At 37.1% G+C, this 16416-nt stretch overlaps 1 protein-coding gene across 1 annotated transcript; it reads left to right on the forward strand.

Annotated features, from left to right (window-relative positions):
- The first annotated feature begins 9710 nt into the window (after positions 1-9710).
- LOC133050153 (olfactory receptor 5K4-like) lies at positions 9711-10646 on the forward strand. Its single transcript, XM_061134293.1, has one exon. It carries the CDS (start codon positions 9711-9713, stop codon positions 10644-10646), a length of 936 nt encoding a protein of 311 aa, XP_060990276.1.
- The last annotated feature ends 5770 nt before the right edge of the window (positions 10647-16416 follow it).

Consider the following 16416-nt stretch of genomic DNA (forward strand, 5'->3'; position numbering starts at 1 on the left):
GAGAAAGAGACAAAGACATCCAAATAGGAAATAAAGAAGCAAAATCATCCTTGTTTTCAGATGGCATGCTCTTATATATAGACAAATCTAAATATTCTACCAAAATACTATTAGAACTAATCAACAGGTTCAGTAAAGTTACAGGATACAAAATCAGCATACAAAAATCAGCTGCATTTCTATACACTAACAACAAAATATATGAAAGAGAAACAAAGAGAATAATCCCACTCACAAAAGAATCAAAAACAATAATACACGAGAATATACAAAAGAGAAAAGATAGTCTCTTCAATAAGTGGTGCTGGGAAAACTGAAAGGCTACATGTAAAAGAACGAAATTAGAACGCTCCCTAATACCAATCATAAAGATAAACTCAAAATCGATTAAAGACCTAAATGTAAGGCTGGACACTATAAAGTTCTTAGAAGAAAACAGCCAGAACACTCTTTGATATAAATTGCAGCAAGATCTTTGTTGACCCACCACCTAGGATCATGAAAATAAAAACAGAAATAAACAAATGGGATCTAATGAAACTTAAAAGCTTTTGCATAGCAAAGGAAACCACAAACAAAAAGAAAAGACAACCCTCAGAGTAGGAGAAAATCTTTGCAAATGAAGCAATTGACAAGGGATTAATACTCAAACTATACAAACAGCTCATGCAGCTTTATATTAAACACAAACAAACCACCCCATCAAAAAATGGGCTGGAGACCTAAATAGAAATTTCTCCAAAGAAGACACGCTCATGGCCAACAAACACATGAAAAAAATGCTCAATATCACTAATTAGAGAAATGCAAATCAAAACTACAATGAGGAATCACCTCACACCCATCCAAAAATCTTCAAATAAATGCTGGAAAGGGTGTAGAGAAAAAGGAACCCTCTTACCCTAATGGTGGGGATATAAATCGATACAGCCACTATGGAGAACAATATGAAGGTTCCCTAAAAAACTAAAAATAGAACTACCATATGACTCAGCAATTCCATTCCTGGGCATATACCCAGAGAAAACCAAAATTCAAAAAGATACATGCACCCCAATGTTCACTGCAACACCATTTACAATAGCCAGGAATGAGAGGAATCTAAACATAATCAACAGAGGAATGAAAAATGAAGATGTGGTACATAAATTCAATGGAATATTACTCAACCATAAAATAGAACAAAATTGTGCCATTTGCAGAGATGTGGATAGACCTAGAGACTGTCATACAAGAGTGAAGTCAGAAAGAGAAAAACAAATATTATATATTAACACGTATATTAACTTGTGGAATCTAGGAAAATGATATGTATGTTAGTCTATCAGTCATGTCCAACTCTTCGAGACCCCATGGACTGTAGCCCACCAGGTTCCTCTGTCCATGGGATTTTCTAGGCAAGAACACTGGAGTGGGTTGCCATTTCCTTCCCCAGTGAGGAAAATGGTATAGAACAACTTATTTGCAAAACAGGACTAGAGACACAAACATAGAGAACAAGAGTATGGATACCAAGGTGGGAAGCAGGGTGTGGGGTGGACTGGGAGATTGTTACATATACACTAGTACCTATAAAATAGATAATTAATGAAAATCAACTGTATTGCACAGGGTACTCGACTCAATGCTCTGTGGAGGTCTAAATGGGAAGGAAATCCAAGGAAGAGGGGATATATGTGTACACATGGCTGATTCACTCTGCTGTACATTATAAACTAACACAACATTGTCAAGTAACTATACTCCAATAAAAAATAAAGTAAAAAATAAAATATTCATAATATTACTTTGCTAGCTATGAGAAAACCTAGATGAGATCACCTATTGTGTTCTGCCTTTTTGCCAGCTACTATATATCAGTGATAATGATTGTCACCAAGTTTTCATTTATTATTTAACTTTGCACAAATTGCCAGAAGCTTTCGTGTTCCCAACAAACTTTTGAGGCTTCATTACCTTACTGTGTATAGAAGTCTTTATACTACTTTTCATGACTTTACTGTGTATAGCAGTGTACAGAAGTATATATACTGTATATATATTTTAATGCTATTAAAATAAATTAATTTTTCCTATTTAAGTTATAGCACAGATAAAATCATCCTTCATTTCAAAACACTCAGCCTTATAAGCATCCATAGTACATAAATTTATTCAAATGGTTCCAACTGATGATATAACAAATATACAAAGTCTGGAGCCAAGAATGACATAAAATCCTCTTGGTGGCACTCAACCTAAAGTGTCAAAATTAACTTCAGAAATATTTGCTCATGCTTGACATGAAACACACAACTAATAATACTCAGTATATGGCAGTTTAACAAAGAGAATTATAAGGACTGACTGGACCAAATTTTATGCTTACCACTCCTGTTTCTCAAGTGTACCCTCAAACTTAAACAAGTCTTTAGCAGAGAGTTAAGTCTAATATGATGCTTTAGCCAACTCCTAGAGAACACTTCTAAAGTATAAAATCAAGAATATCTTGAACCCCTGTTTAATTCACATCTGTTTCCTCACTCTCCTTCTGATTCCTGTGAATCTGTTTAATTGGCATCACCTCAAATGATACTTCAGTAAGAAAACCTTCTCTCCAATTCCACTGCTAAGGCCAAGTTTATTCTATTCTACTTCATTGTATTCTACTTCTACTTCATTCTATTCTACTTCATTGTAGCGTTTTCACAATTGTGAAGTGAAGTGAAGTGAAAGTTGCTCAGTCACGTCTGACTCTTTGCGACCCCATGGACTATACAGTCTATGGAACTCTCCAGGCCAGAGTACTGGAGTGGGTAGCCTTTCCCTTCTCCAGGGGATCTTCCTGACCCAGGAATCAAACCGGGGTCTCCTGCATTGCACAACTGTAAATATAAACAATTCACACAACTTTGTTTAATGCTTGTCTCTCCAGTTTTATATCTGGCACATGCGTGCAAGCTTAGTCACTCAGTCATGTCCGATTCTTTGTGACTCCATGGACCACAGACCGCCAGGCTTCTCTGTCCATGGAATTTTCCAGGCAAGGACACTGGAGTGGGTTGTATTTCCTACTCCAATATCTGGCACAGCGTTCAATAAATAACTGTTGAATGAAGAACAGCAAAGAAACCCAATGATATACTTAGGAGTAAGATGAACCAAATAGGTAAAAGATTTACACACTAAAAACAATAAGGCGTTGATGAGAGAAATTAGAACAGATGCAAAAAAAAAAAAAAAAATGGAACAATATCCCATGTCCATGACCTGGAAGAATTAATATTGTTAATACGTCCATACTATCCAAAGCCAACTATAGACTCAATGCAATCCCTATAAAAATCCCAATGGCAATTTTCATCAAAATAGAAAAAAACAATCTTACAATTCATGTGGAATCACAAAAAGACCCCAACAGCAAAAGTAATTTTGAGAAAGAAGGACATGAAAAAATATTCCAAAGAATTTCAATGAGGTGTAGGTCCATTTAAATATATATATGTAATGTATACACACATATATATACATATATATATATATATATTCAACACATTCTGATTAGTTAGTAAGAACAGCTGACTGACATCAAGGAATATGGTAATTTACAAACTAAATATTAGAAAAATTCTTTTTACAGGACTTTCCTGGCAGTCAAGGGATTAAGACTTCACCTTCCAATGCAAGAGGTGTGGGTTCCATCCCTGGTGGAGGAGCTACAATTCCACATAACTTGTGGCCAAAAAAACAAAACATAAAACAGAAACAGTATTGTAACAAATTCAATAAAGACTTTAAAAATGGTCTACATCAAAAAAAATTTTTTTAAGAAAAATCCTTTATAAATTAATAGTTTTTTAAAACAAAGTGCCATGATTTTTTAAATGTACTCAAGGATGGGCTTTTTTAATTAAACAAATATGTAGTTGTGAGGAAAAGAGGATCTAATATAACACTGAGAAAAAAGTCAGACATGCAGGAATAAAAATTATTATCATAGAATCCTGAGGAGGCAATGGGTACTTGATCAATTGCTACTGCCAAGTCGCTTCAGTCGTGTCCGACTCTGTGCGACCCCATAGACGGCAGCCCACCAGGCTCCTCCATCCCTGGGATTCTCCAGGCAAGAACCCTGGAGTGGGTTGCCATTTCCTTCTCCAATGCATGAAAGTGAAAAGTGAAAGTGAAGTCGCTCAGTCGTGTCACACTCTTAGTGACCCCATAGACCGTAGCCTACCAGGCTCCTCCATCCATAGGATTTTCCAGGCAAGAGTACCGGAGTGGGGTGCCATTGCCTTCTCTGTGTGATCAACAGTGACTAATTATTAATGTATAGCTAATTATCATCTCACATGCTAGTAAAGTAATGCTCAAAATTCTCCAAGCCAGGCTTCATCAATACATGAACTGAGAACTTCCAGATGTTCAAGCTGGTTTTAGAAAAGGCAGAGGAACCAGAGATCAAATTGCCAATATCCGCTGGATCATCGAAAAAGCAAGAGAGCTCCAGAAAAACATCTATTTCTGCTTTATTGACTACGCCAAAGCTTTCGACTGTGTGGATCACAATAAACTGTGGAAAATTCTGAAAGAGATGGGAATACTAGACCACCTGACCTGCCTCTTGAGAAACCTGTATGCAGGTCAGGAAGCAACAGTTACAACTGGGCATGGAACAACAGACTGGTTCCAAATAGGAAAAGGAGTATGTCAAGGCTGTGTATTGTCACCCTGCTTATTTAACCTATATGCAGAGTACATCATGAGAAACGCTGGGCTGGAAGAAGCACAAGCTGGAATCAAGATTGCCGGGAGAAATATCAATAACCTCAGATATGCAGATGACACCATCCTATGGCAGAAAGTGAAGAGGAACTAAAAAGCCTCTTGATGAAAGTGAAAGAGGAAGCAAATGAAGCAACAAAGGATTAATCTCAAAAATATACAAGCAACTCCTGAAGCTCAACTGCAGAAAAATAAATGACCCAATCAAAAAATGGGCCAAAGAACTAAACAGACTTTTCTCCAAAGAAGACATACAGATGGCTAACAAACACATGAAAAGATGCTCAACATCACCATTATCAGAGAAATGCAAATCAAAACCACAATGAGGTACCATTACACGCCAGTCAGGATGGCTTCTATCCAAAAGTCTACAAAGCAATAAATGCTGGAGAGGGTGTGGAGAAAAGGGAACCCTCTTACACTGTTGGTGGGAATGCAAACTAGTACAGCCACTATGGAAAACAGTGTGGAGATTTCTTAAAAAACTGGAAATAGAACTGCCATATGACCCAGCAATCCCACTTCTGGGCATACACACTGAGGAAACCAGATCTGAAAGAGACACGTGCACCCCAATGTTCATCGCAGCACTGTTTATAATAGCCAGGGCATGGAAGCAACCTAGATGCCCATCAGCAGATGAATGGATAAGGAAGCTGTGGTACATATACACCATGGAATTTTACTCAGCCATTAAAAAGAATTCATTTGAATCAGTTCTAATGAGATGGATGAAACTGGAGCCCATTATACAGAGTGAAGTAAGCCAGAAAGATAAAGACCATTACAGTATACTAACACACTTATATGGAATTTAGAAAGATGGTAACGATAACCCTATATGCAAGACAGAAAAAGAGGCACAAATGTACAGAACAGACTTCTGGACTCTGTGGGAGAAGGCAAGGGTGGGATGTTTCAAGAGAACAGCATCGAAACATGTATATTATCTATGGTGAAACAGATCACCAGCCCAGGTGGGATGCATGAGACAAGTGCTCGGACCTGGTGCACTGGGAAGACCCAGAGGGATCGGGTGGAGAGGGAGGTGGGAGGGGGGATGGGATGGGGAATATATCTAAATCCATGGCTAATTCATGTCAATGTATGAAAAAAAACACTACAATATTGTAAAGTAGTTAGCCTCCAACTAATAAAAATAAATGAAAAAAAAAAAACAAAAAAAGAAAGTGAAAGAGGAGAGTGAAAAAGTTGGCTTAAAGCTCAACATTCAGAAAACTAAGATCATGGCATCTGGTCCCATCACCTCATGGGAAATAGATGGGGAGACAGTAGAAACAGTGTCAGACTTTATTTTTTGGGGATCCAAAATCACTGCAGATGGTGATTGCAGCCATGAAATTAAAAGATGCTTACTCCTTGGAAGGAAAGTTATGACCAACCTAGATAGCATATTAAAAAGCAGAGACATTACTTTGTCAACAAAGGTCCATCTGGTCAAGGCTATGGTTTTTCCAGTGGTCATATATGGATGTGAGAGTTGGACTGTGAAAAAAGCTGAGTGCTGAAAAATTGATGCTTTTGAACTGTGGTGTTGGAGAAGACTCTTGAGAGTCCCTTGGACTGCAAGGAGATCCAACCAGTCCAACCTCAAGGAGATCAGTCCTGGGTGTTCATTGGAAGGACTGACACTGAAGATGAAACTCCAATACTTTGGCCACCTCATGCGAAGAGTTGACATTGGAAAAGACCCTGATGCTGGGAGGGATTGGGGGCAGGAGGAGAAGGGGACGACAGAGGATGAGATGGCTGGATGGCATCACCGACTCAATGGGCATGAGTTTGAGTAAACTCCTGGAGTTGGTGATGGACAGGGAGGCCTGGCGTGCTGTGATTCATGGGGTCACAAAGAGTTGGACATGACTGAGCGACTGAACTGAACTGAACTGAATTAAGATAATAATTGAAAAATGCATTTGAATTTGGTAATTAGGAAAGGAGAAGTTATCTCGGTGAGGTATAACCGAGATATGGAGGGTGTCAAAAACAGAACCAGTTACAACCAGAACCTCTCAGCCCCTCCTATTCCTAGAATACACACAGACTCTGGCTACCCAGGTTTACTCTCTATTCCTTAAATATTCTGTTTCTTCCTATTACATCTTACCACACATGTTCTGCTTAGTGAAATTTAGCTTTTCCTTGAAGAATCATTGGAATTCTTTGAGATGCTTGCTCTTAGCTCTAAGTTATGCCTTTCTTTGTGTCCCTGTATACCTAGATCACAGTTTTATTTTGATCAAGTGTTTGAAAAGTCAACATGATCCTTAAGCTAGCTTTAGAGATGGCCATTTGATTTAACCTAAGACTTTCAAAAGATATCCATCTTAAATTGATGCTCTCTGGTTTACCTTTGTTTTGGGAACTACGTCTCTCAGGTTAAGAGTTTCTGCAGAAACACTGATGCAGATGCCAAGGCAATCCCTTTAGAATCAATGGAAAACTTTTACTTTGCTCCGAGGCTAACATAATTATTGTCACTGACATATTGGTGGATGGAGTGTTCTAAATTTTCATAATTGATTCCCAAATGTTTTCAAGACCAAGGCTTTAATATTAATTTTGCTAAAAACAAATAATATCAGGTGGCCAATTAGATACTATAAAATATCTATCAGTGAACTCAAAATATGAGGACTAATTTCTAATTTATTTAAAATGTTAAAATGCAGAAACACCCATTTTCCTAAAATGTCAGCATTTTTAATTGGTTGCTCATTTTATCTAATAATTTTCTTGGTTCCTCTCTAAATTGAAGACACTATGAAAGGCCATAACAAGACACAGTACCTATTCTGACTGCAAAAGGACCACTGTCTAATCAGCAGATATACAGGTAAGGCTATAAACAATTCTGTAAAATAATTCTGGGAGATAAAGTAAACTTATTTCTAATTCAGTTTAATTTACACAATAATGTATGTTTCAAGTTGGGGAAGAGAAAATGAGTTTTCACTCAGGACTATTCTGATCCAATACCTTCTCTATAAAATATGATTATTGAAAACTAATCCATAGTCCACATGACAAGTAACTTTAGTTGACTCACCATCAGGTATTGCTAAAATAATAGTAAAACACTGTCTTTGAATATTTTTACTAATTTTCATAAAATACTTTAATTCTGAAAGATTTTTCAAACACTGTTATAGACCTACATTATAAAGAGCAAACATATTTTACTCATTTTACAGCCCTCTAGTGATAAAGCTCCAGAAAACCTCATGATACTATGTGAACAAAAAGTAAAACAGTGTATTAAATTCAGAATAGACAAGGATAATAAAGGGAAAAAGTTAAATGAAATATGTTCTTAAAGTAATATACTTTGAAGAACTTTCAGGTTCTTCTCCAACATTATTTATTTGAAAAATTCAGAAACCAAAGATTTTATCAATTTATGGAAAAGAAGAAATATGACTTTACCATTCCTTAAAACTTATCCTTCTTGCAATATTAACTAAATATAACTACAGTAAATTTATAATAAATCTGGGTGATTGGTGAATTCCAATAAATATATAGTGCATTAGAAGGAAATGATGAGTTTGTAAACTTAATCATATAATAAAGGTAGAACCTCCATGGGATTCACCAAAATGACATTAGTTGCTTAGAAGAGGTATAACAGAGTGTGTGTGACGTGCTCAATTGCTTCAGTTGTGTCCGACTCTGCAACTCCATGGGCTATAGCCCGCCAGGCTCCTCTATCCATGGGATTTTCTAGGCAGAAATGCTGGAGTGGGTTGCCATGCCCTCCTCCAGGGAATCTTCCAGATCCAGGGATCGAATCCCTGTCTCCTGCATTGCAGGTGAATTCTTTACCCACTGAGCCACCTGGGAAGCCCATAATAGAGTTCAAGATAGGTATTTATATAAACACTTTGAACGGAGACTTGGTAACCTCATAATCTCATAATGTTAAACATGTATTTAGGAGTTAAACCTAAAGACAGGAAGTATTAGGATAAATGAATAATTAGGAATAATAACTTCTTGAGGCAGTATGCCATACCACCATAGTAGTAGGATCCAGAATGTGATGAAGTAAATATAAAAATGATAACAAAATTAACCTATTAGTAAAACTTCTAAAATTGCTATAATCTTACTGTCTTAAAGGCTGAAAATGTCTTCCTTTAAATTATCCCTTGGTAAAGGGATACTAAGCAAGAGAAACAATTTTTACAGCCAACTATGTTTCTGAGCAGTTTTAAAAATTAAGACATTTTAAATGTCTAAATTAATTTATTTTCAAACACCACATCAATCCCATAAGACTGCAGAAAAAAAACACCATAAAATTTTCTTATGTCTTCTAATTTTGGAAATGTCAAATTACATATATGAACCAGGAATTAGTACATTGGCATTAGGTAATTCATGCATAAAAATGTTTTCTGCCCTGAGAATTTACACAGGATTTCTAGACTATCCTCAGTACACAGTCTGTGATACTTTTATTTCTCACAGACTTAATCTACTATGCATGTACTAGTATTCAGGACACAGCACAGGATGATTAAAGATGAGCTTCTTTCTTCTTGTATGTGGGGAAATTAGAGGAAAGAACTGCTGCAGCTGCTAAGTCGCTTCGGTCGTGTTTGACTCTGTGCGACCCCATAGACGGCAGCCAACCAGGCTCTGCCATCCCTGGGAATCTCCAGGCAAGAACACTGGAGTGGGTTGCCGTTTTCTTCTCCAATGCATCAAAGTGAAAAGTGAAAGTGAAGTCCCTCAGTCGTGTTCGACTTGTAGCGACCACATGGACTGCAGCCTACCAGCCTCCTCCGTCCATGGGATTTTCCAGGCAAGAGTACTGGACTGGGGTGCCATTGCCTTCTCCAAGAGGAAAGAACTAGATACATTCTAATTTAGAATCTCATTTCTCTGCCATTTCTATCCCAGCTGAAAAGCCAGGAATGGCTAAGGAAAATCAATCTTTGACAACTGAGTTCATTCTCAAAGGATTTACAGATCATCCCGTGCTGAAGACCGTTCTGTTCCTGGTGTTCCTTGCCATCTATCTGATCACTACTGTGGGCAATCTTGGTCTGGTGGCATTGATTTTTAGGGAACGTCATCTTCACACACCAATGTACATCCTTCTGGGTAACCTCGCTCTGATGGATTTCTGTTGCTCCAGTGCCATAACCCCCAAGATGCTACAGAATTTATTTTCTAAAGACAGAATGATCTCCCTCTATGAATGCATGGCACAATTTTACTTTCTCTGCCTTGCTGAAACTGCAGATTGCTTTCTCCTGGCAGCAATGGCCTATGATCGCTATGTGGCCATCTGCAAACCACTGCAATACCACACCATGATGTCACAGAAACTTTGCGTTCAGATGACCACGGGGGCCTACATAGCTAGTAACCTGCATTCTGTGATTCATGTAGGACTTCTATTGAGGTTAACTTTCTGTAGATCTAGTCAAATTGACCACTTTTTTTGTGACATTCTTCCACTATATAGACTTTCCTGTACTGACCCTTATATTAATGAACTAATGATATATATTTTTTCAATGCCAATTCAAATCATTACCATTGCCACTGTCTTGATTTCTTATGTTTACATTCTTTTCACTGTTTTCAAAATAAAATCCAGAGAAGGGAGAGGTAAAGCCTTATCCACTTGTGCATCCCACTTCCTATCTGTCTCAATATTCTACATTTGTCTTCTCATGTATATTCGACCATTTGAAGAAGGGGATAAAGATATACCAGTGGCAATTTTTTACACAATAGTAATTCCTTTATTAAACCCTTTTATTTATAGCCTGAGAAACAAGGAAGTGATAAATGTTCTGAAAAAAATTATGAGGACTTATACTATTCTTAAACAAGCTTAATCTTCTACGGAAAACTGATTTTATTTAAATGATTTATAGATTAAGGGACACAGAAAATGAAAAATATATTCTTATGTAAAGTATTAATCTATAAATCATTAGACTATGTTGGTTTAAAGATATATGAATTAAATTCAAAATTGTCCGGCAGCTCTTAATCCAAATTCCACAAATACCAGACGAAATCAGGAGGAAACTCAATAATAACTTTTATTACCAACTCAGATTATTCATATAGAATTGTCTCAGATCAGTGTTTTCAACTTAATAACTCAACAAAGGATCAAAATTAAATGTTTAGAAGAATTTGCCTTGATTTACCTTGTTTAGCTAAAGGAAAACATTATATCTGATTCTGTGTAGACTGTTTGAAATACTTAAAATTTTCTGGCAGACTTTAGAAAACTGACCTGGTAGACAGAAGTAGATGAGTTTGAGGGATAGAGAGACTAGAAGCAAGCTAACTAATTGCACGTGTGAGCGTGTGCTCAGTCGCTCATGATAGCTTATGGTGAACGGTGCCACTGGATTCATGGTCTCCAAATGAGAAGATTTAACTCTGGGACCAAAGACAGTCTCGGTCACTCAGAGCCTTGTGTAGAATTTGTTAAAGTAAAAGGGATGGAGAAAGCATCCAGCAAGAGGCATTGGAAGGGGTCAGGAGAGTACCCGCCTCACTAGTTTAGGCAGGGCCTTATATACTTCTCAACCAGCTGCTGAGAATAGATAAAAAATATGTCAAGGCTATGAGAATTTTGCCCAGACCCTTTCCTGTAACACACATCCTGGGATGACATCAGCACAAGATTAGCCAGAAAGAACAGGTTAACTCAGAGCTCAAGACTGTGGAAGTTTTTACCCAGACCTTCTCCCATAACATACATCTGCAGCTCAAAAAAAGGTATGTCCTTGAACAAGTGATACTGCTGCCTACAAGGCCTACTTGTTTCAGACAAAAGAAAGTGAAAAAGAAGGAATGTTTACCTCCTCCTTAAAGGGGCCTTAGGCTTGGACTCATCAACCTGCCTTAGTTAACTATTTCACTCAAGTCGTATCCAACTCTTTGCAACCCCTTGGACTGTAGAAGACCATTAGGATCTTCTGTCCATGGAATTTTCCAGCGAGAATATTGGAGTGGATTGCCATATCCTACTCCAGGGAATCTTCTTGATCCAAGGATCAAATCTGAGTCTCTTGCACCTCCTGCACTGGCAGGCAGATTCTTTACCACTGCACAACCTGGAAAGCCCCTAACTTTGCAATGATCTATATTTAAAGTAATGAAGTTTGATCTAGATCAAATTACAAGAATGGGGGAAAAAGGAGTGAGAAGGAATAAACACACACACACAGAGTCACATAGCCATTTTGTAGAGTAATTAACAAGAAATTATAACAAGTTGGCTACAGTAGATTCAGAGCTACTTTTACCTGAAGTATGATTAAGGTCCTTCACCTTTTTGAAGGCATCAACCATATTATATGTTAGGGAACACAGAAAGCAACTTACATAATATATTCTCAATAAGCATTCTAAAAAATATTACTGAAGGCAGTTTTGTCATTTTTCTAATTTTTGAGTAATGCTGAAATATATTAATATTTTATTTGTTTTCTGGCCATTTTTACTTCTATGGATTTTCTATTCACTTTCTCTTTGTCTTACTAATTTTTTCCTCATTTATTTGTACCAATGTTTATAGAGAAAAAATATTAAAATGTTGTGACTGTTAGTGGTAAGTAATTTCTCTGTGTGCCGACAGTGTTTTCATACTTGTTTGTGTTATTTGTAATTAATAAAATTATAAAATTGATATATTATTTTTTTAAATACAATCTCTTTCATGCACTTTTGTTTAGAATTTCTTTTCTTAATGCAAATTCTACTATTAGCCAATATTTCTGTTTCTCCTACTTTTCTATTTTTTTTCTCCTTTTCCTCCCCCTTGTTTTCCTCCTTTTCTGTGTGTGTGATAGTTTGTATTAGACCTTTTGGCTTTTTTATCCAAAAATAATCCACAACTTAATTCAACTCAAATAAACATCAAAGGAGGACTTCTTTGGGAAAGCAGCAAAATTAATTCTAAATAATTAATTTAATTATTATTAAATTAATTTAATTAAAATAATTTAATTTAATTTAAAAATAATTCTATTTTGTAGAAAAATAATAATCAATAAGCAAACAGACTTGATGTATTATATATTAAAATATATAATGAAGTACCAGTAACTGAAATAACTTGGTTGCAAATTAAGAATCAGTATATAGATAAATGAAAAAATGAGATTATCCAAAAGTAAATTCCCAAATAAAACAGGAAGAGCAAAACAAATCAATCAGAAAAGAAAGGGTTATTTAATGAATAGTCTTCCATCAATTGATTAACTGTTTCTTCAATTTGTATTAAACTTCACAAATCTCTCATTCAGAGATATCCTATAAATTTACTTCATTTTTTTTTCCACCTTAAGTTTTTACACATAGCACTTTTACTCAACTGGAATTCCTTCTATAATGTTGTGAAGTAAAAATTAAAATTTGACTTTATGGCTAAATGGCGTTTATTAGCTAATTCTTCTGTTACTAAATGTGTATGCCTCCTTTCCGTTTATATACTCACATACACACACATACACAAAGAGGTCTATTTCTAGCTCATCTAGTCTGCACAATAAAAATAAGATGGTTCTTAGATGCAGAGAAAGTCTTTGACAAAATTCAACACTCATTTATGATTAAAACTCTCCAAAAAGCAGGAATAGAAGGAACATACCTCAACATAATAAAAGCTATATATGACAAACCCACAGCAAGCATCACCCTCAATGGTGAAAAATTGAAGGCATTTCCCCTGAAATCAGGAACAAGACAAGGGTGTCCACTCTCGCCACTACTATTCAACATAGTGTTGGAAGTTCTGGCCACAGCAATCAGAGCAGAAAAAGAAGTAAAAGGAATCCAGATAGGAAAAGAAGAAGTAAAACTCTCACTGTTTGCAGATGACATGATCCTCCACATAGAAAACCCTAAAGACTCTACCAGAAAATTACTAGAGCTAATCAATGAATATAGTAAAGTTGCAGGATATAAAATTAACACACAGAAATCCCTTGCATTCCTATATACTAACAATGAAAAAACAGAAAGAGAAATTAAGGAAACAATACCATTCACCATTGCAACAAAAAGAATAAAATACTTAGGAGTATATCTACCTAAAGAAACAAAGGACCTATACATAGAAAACTATAAAACACTGATGAAAGAAATCAAAGAGGACACAAACAGATGGAGAAACATACCATGTTCATGGATTGGAAGAATTAACATTGTCAAAATGGCTATTCTACCCAAAGCAGTCTATAGATTCAATGCAATCCCTATCAAGCTACCAACGGTATTTTTCACAGAACTAGACCAAAGAATTTCACAATTTGTATGGAAATACAAAAAAACCTCGAATAGCCAAAGTAATCTTGAGAAAGAAGAATGGAACTGGAGGAATCAACCTGCCTGACTTCAGACTCTACTACAAAGCCACAGTCATCAAGACAGTATGGTACTGGCACAAAGACAGAAATATAGATCAATGGAACAGAATAGAAAGCCCAGAGATAAATCCACGAACCTATGGACACCTTATCTTCAACAAAGGAGGCAAGGATATACAATGGAAAAAAGACAACCTCTTTAACAAGTGATGCTGGGAAAACTGGTCAACCACTTGTAAAAGAATGAAACTAGAACACTTTCTAACACCATACACAAAAATAAACTCAAAATGGATTAAAGATCTAAATGTAAGACCAGAAACTATAAAACTCCTAGAGGAGAACATAGGCAAAACACTCTCCGACATAAATCACAGCAAGATCCTCTATGACCCACCTCCCAGAATATTGGAAATAAAAGCAAAACTAAACAAATGGGACCTAATGAAACTTAAAAGCTTTTGCACTACAAAGGAAACTATAAGCAAGGTGAAAAGACAGCCCTCAGATTGGGAGAAAATAATAGCAAACGAATTAACAGACAAAGGATTAAAATAAAAAATATACAAGCAACTCCTGCAGCTCAATTCCAGAAAAATAAATGACCCAATCAAAAAATGGGCCAAAGAACTAAACAGACTTTTCTCCAAAGAAGACATACAGATGGCTAACAAACACATGAAAAGATGCTCAACATCACTCATTATTAGAGAAATGCAAATCAAAACCACAATGAGGTACCATTACACGCCAGTCAGGATGGCTGCTATCCAAAAGTCTACAAGCAATAAATGCTGGAGAGGGTGTGGAGAAAAGGGAACCCTCTTACACTGTTGGTGGGAATGCAAACTAGTACAGCCACTATGGAAAACAGTGTGGAGATTTCTTAAAAAACTGGAAATAGAACTGCCATATGACCCAGCACTCCCACTTCTGGGCATACACACTGAGGAAACCAGATCTGAAAGAGACACGTGATGAACATGTGTTCATGAACCCCAATGTTCATCGCAGCACTGTTTATAATAGCCAGGACATGGAAGCAACCTAGATGCCCATCAGCAGATGAATGGATAAGGAAGCTGTGGTACATATACACCATGGAATATTACTCAGCCATTAAAAAGAATTCATTTGAACCAGTCCTAATGAGATGGATGAAGCTGGAGCCCCTTATACAGAGTGAAGTAAGCCAGAAAGATAAAGAACATTACAGCATACTAACACATATATATGGAATTTAGAAAGGTGATAACAATGACCCTATATGCAAAACAGAAAAAGAGACACAGAAATACAGAACAGACTTTTGAACTCTGTGGGAGAATGTGAGGGTGGGATATTTCAAAAGAACAGCATGTATACTATCTATGGTGAAACAGATCACCAGCCCAGGTGGGATGCATGAGACAAGTGCTCCGGCCTGGTGCACTGGGAAGACCCAGAGGAATCGGGTGGAGAGGGAGGTGGGAGGGGGGATCGGGATTGGGAATACATGTAAATCCATGGCTGATTCATATCAATGTATGACAAAACCCACTGGAAAAAAAAAATAATAATAATAATTAAAAAAAAAATAAGATGGTTCTAGGGGATCAATGTGGCAAACTAGGAGGGTGTGGACCTCATCTCCCACCATGAACACATCAAAATATACCTATATGTAGAGTAATTCTCACTGATAACAAACCGGAGATTGACAAGACTCTTGTCCAACCAAGGCTGTAAGACAGCGCCACATGGAATTAGGAAGGTAAGAGAAGTGAACAGATCAGGACTTGCACCTCTTAGAGGGGACACAGACGAAAAGAGGGATTACACAAGTGGCCATACTTTCTTGGGAGTGAGTGGTGGGAGCAACATATTGGGTACTCCAGTCCAGGGCTGTAACACTGAGAAGTGGAGTCCCCTTACCTGGTTTGAAAAGCAGGAGAACTACCAGGAGGGCTGTAAGAGAGCTAGACTGCTTATGAAGAGCATGCATATACTTGCTCCCAAAGCGAGATAGAGGAAGCAGATTTCCCATGACTGCCCTGAGTTGAGCACTTGTTTCATCCCTGCTTGTTCTATGGCATAGCTCCGCGCGAGAGCCAGGGCTGCTGTGGCTGAGAGGAAAACTCAGTTGTGAGAGATGGAGTAGGCTTGGATCTTGAACACATCTGAAAGAGGTGAGTGAAGTAAAAGTCGCTCAGTCGTGTCAGACTCTTTGTGAAACCATGGACTGTACAGTCCATGGAATTCTCCAGGCCAGAATACTGGAGTGGGTAGCCTATCC

Source organism: Dama dama, chromosome 31 (assembly GCF_033118175.1).
Source record: "Dama dama isolate Ldn47 chromosome 31, ASM3311817v1, whole genome shotgun sequence".
Classification (NCBI taxonomy): domain Eukaryota; kingdom Metazoa; phylum Chordata; class Mammalia; order Artiodactyla; family Cervidae; genus Dama; species Dama dama.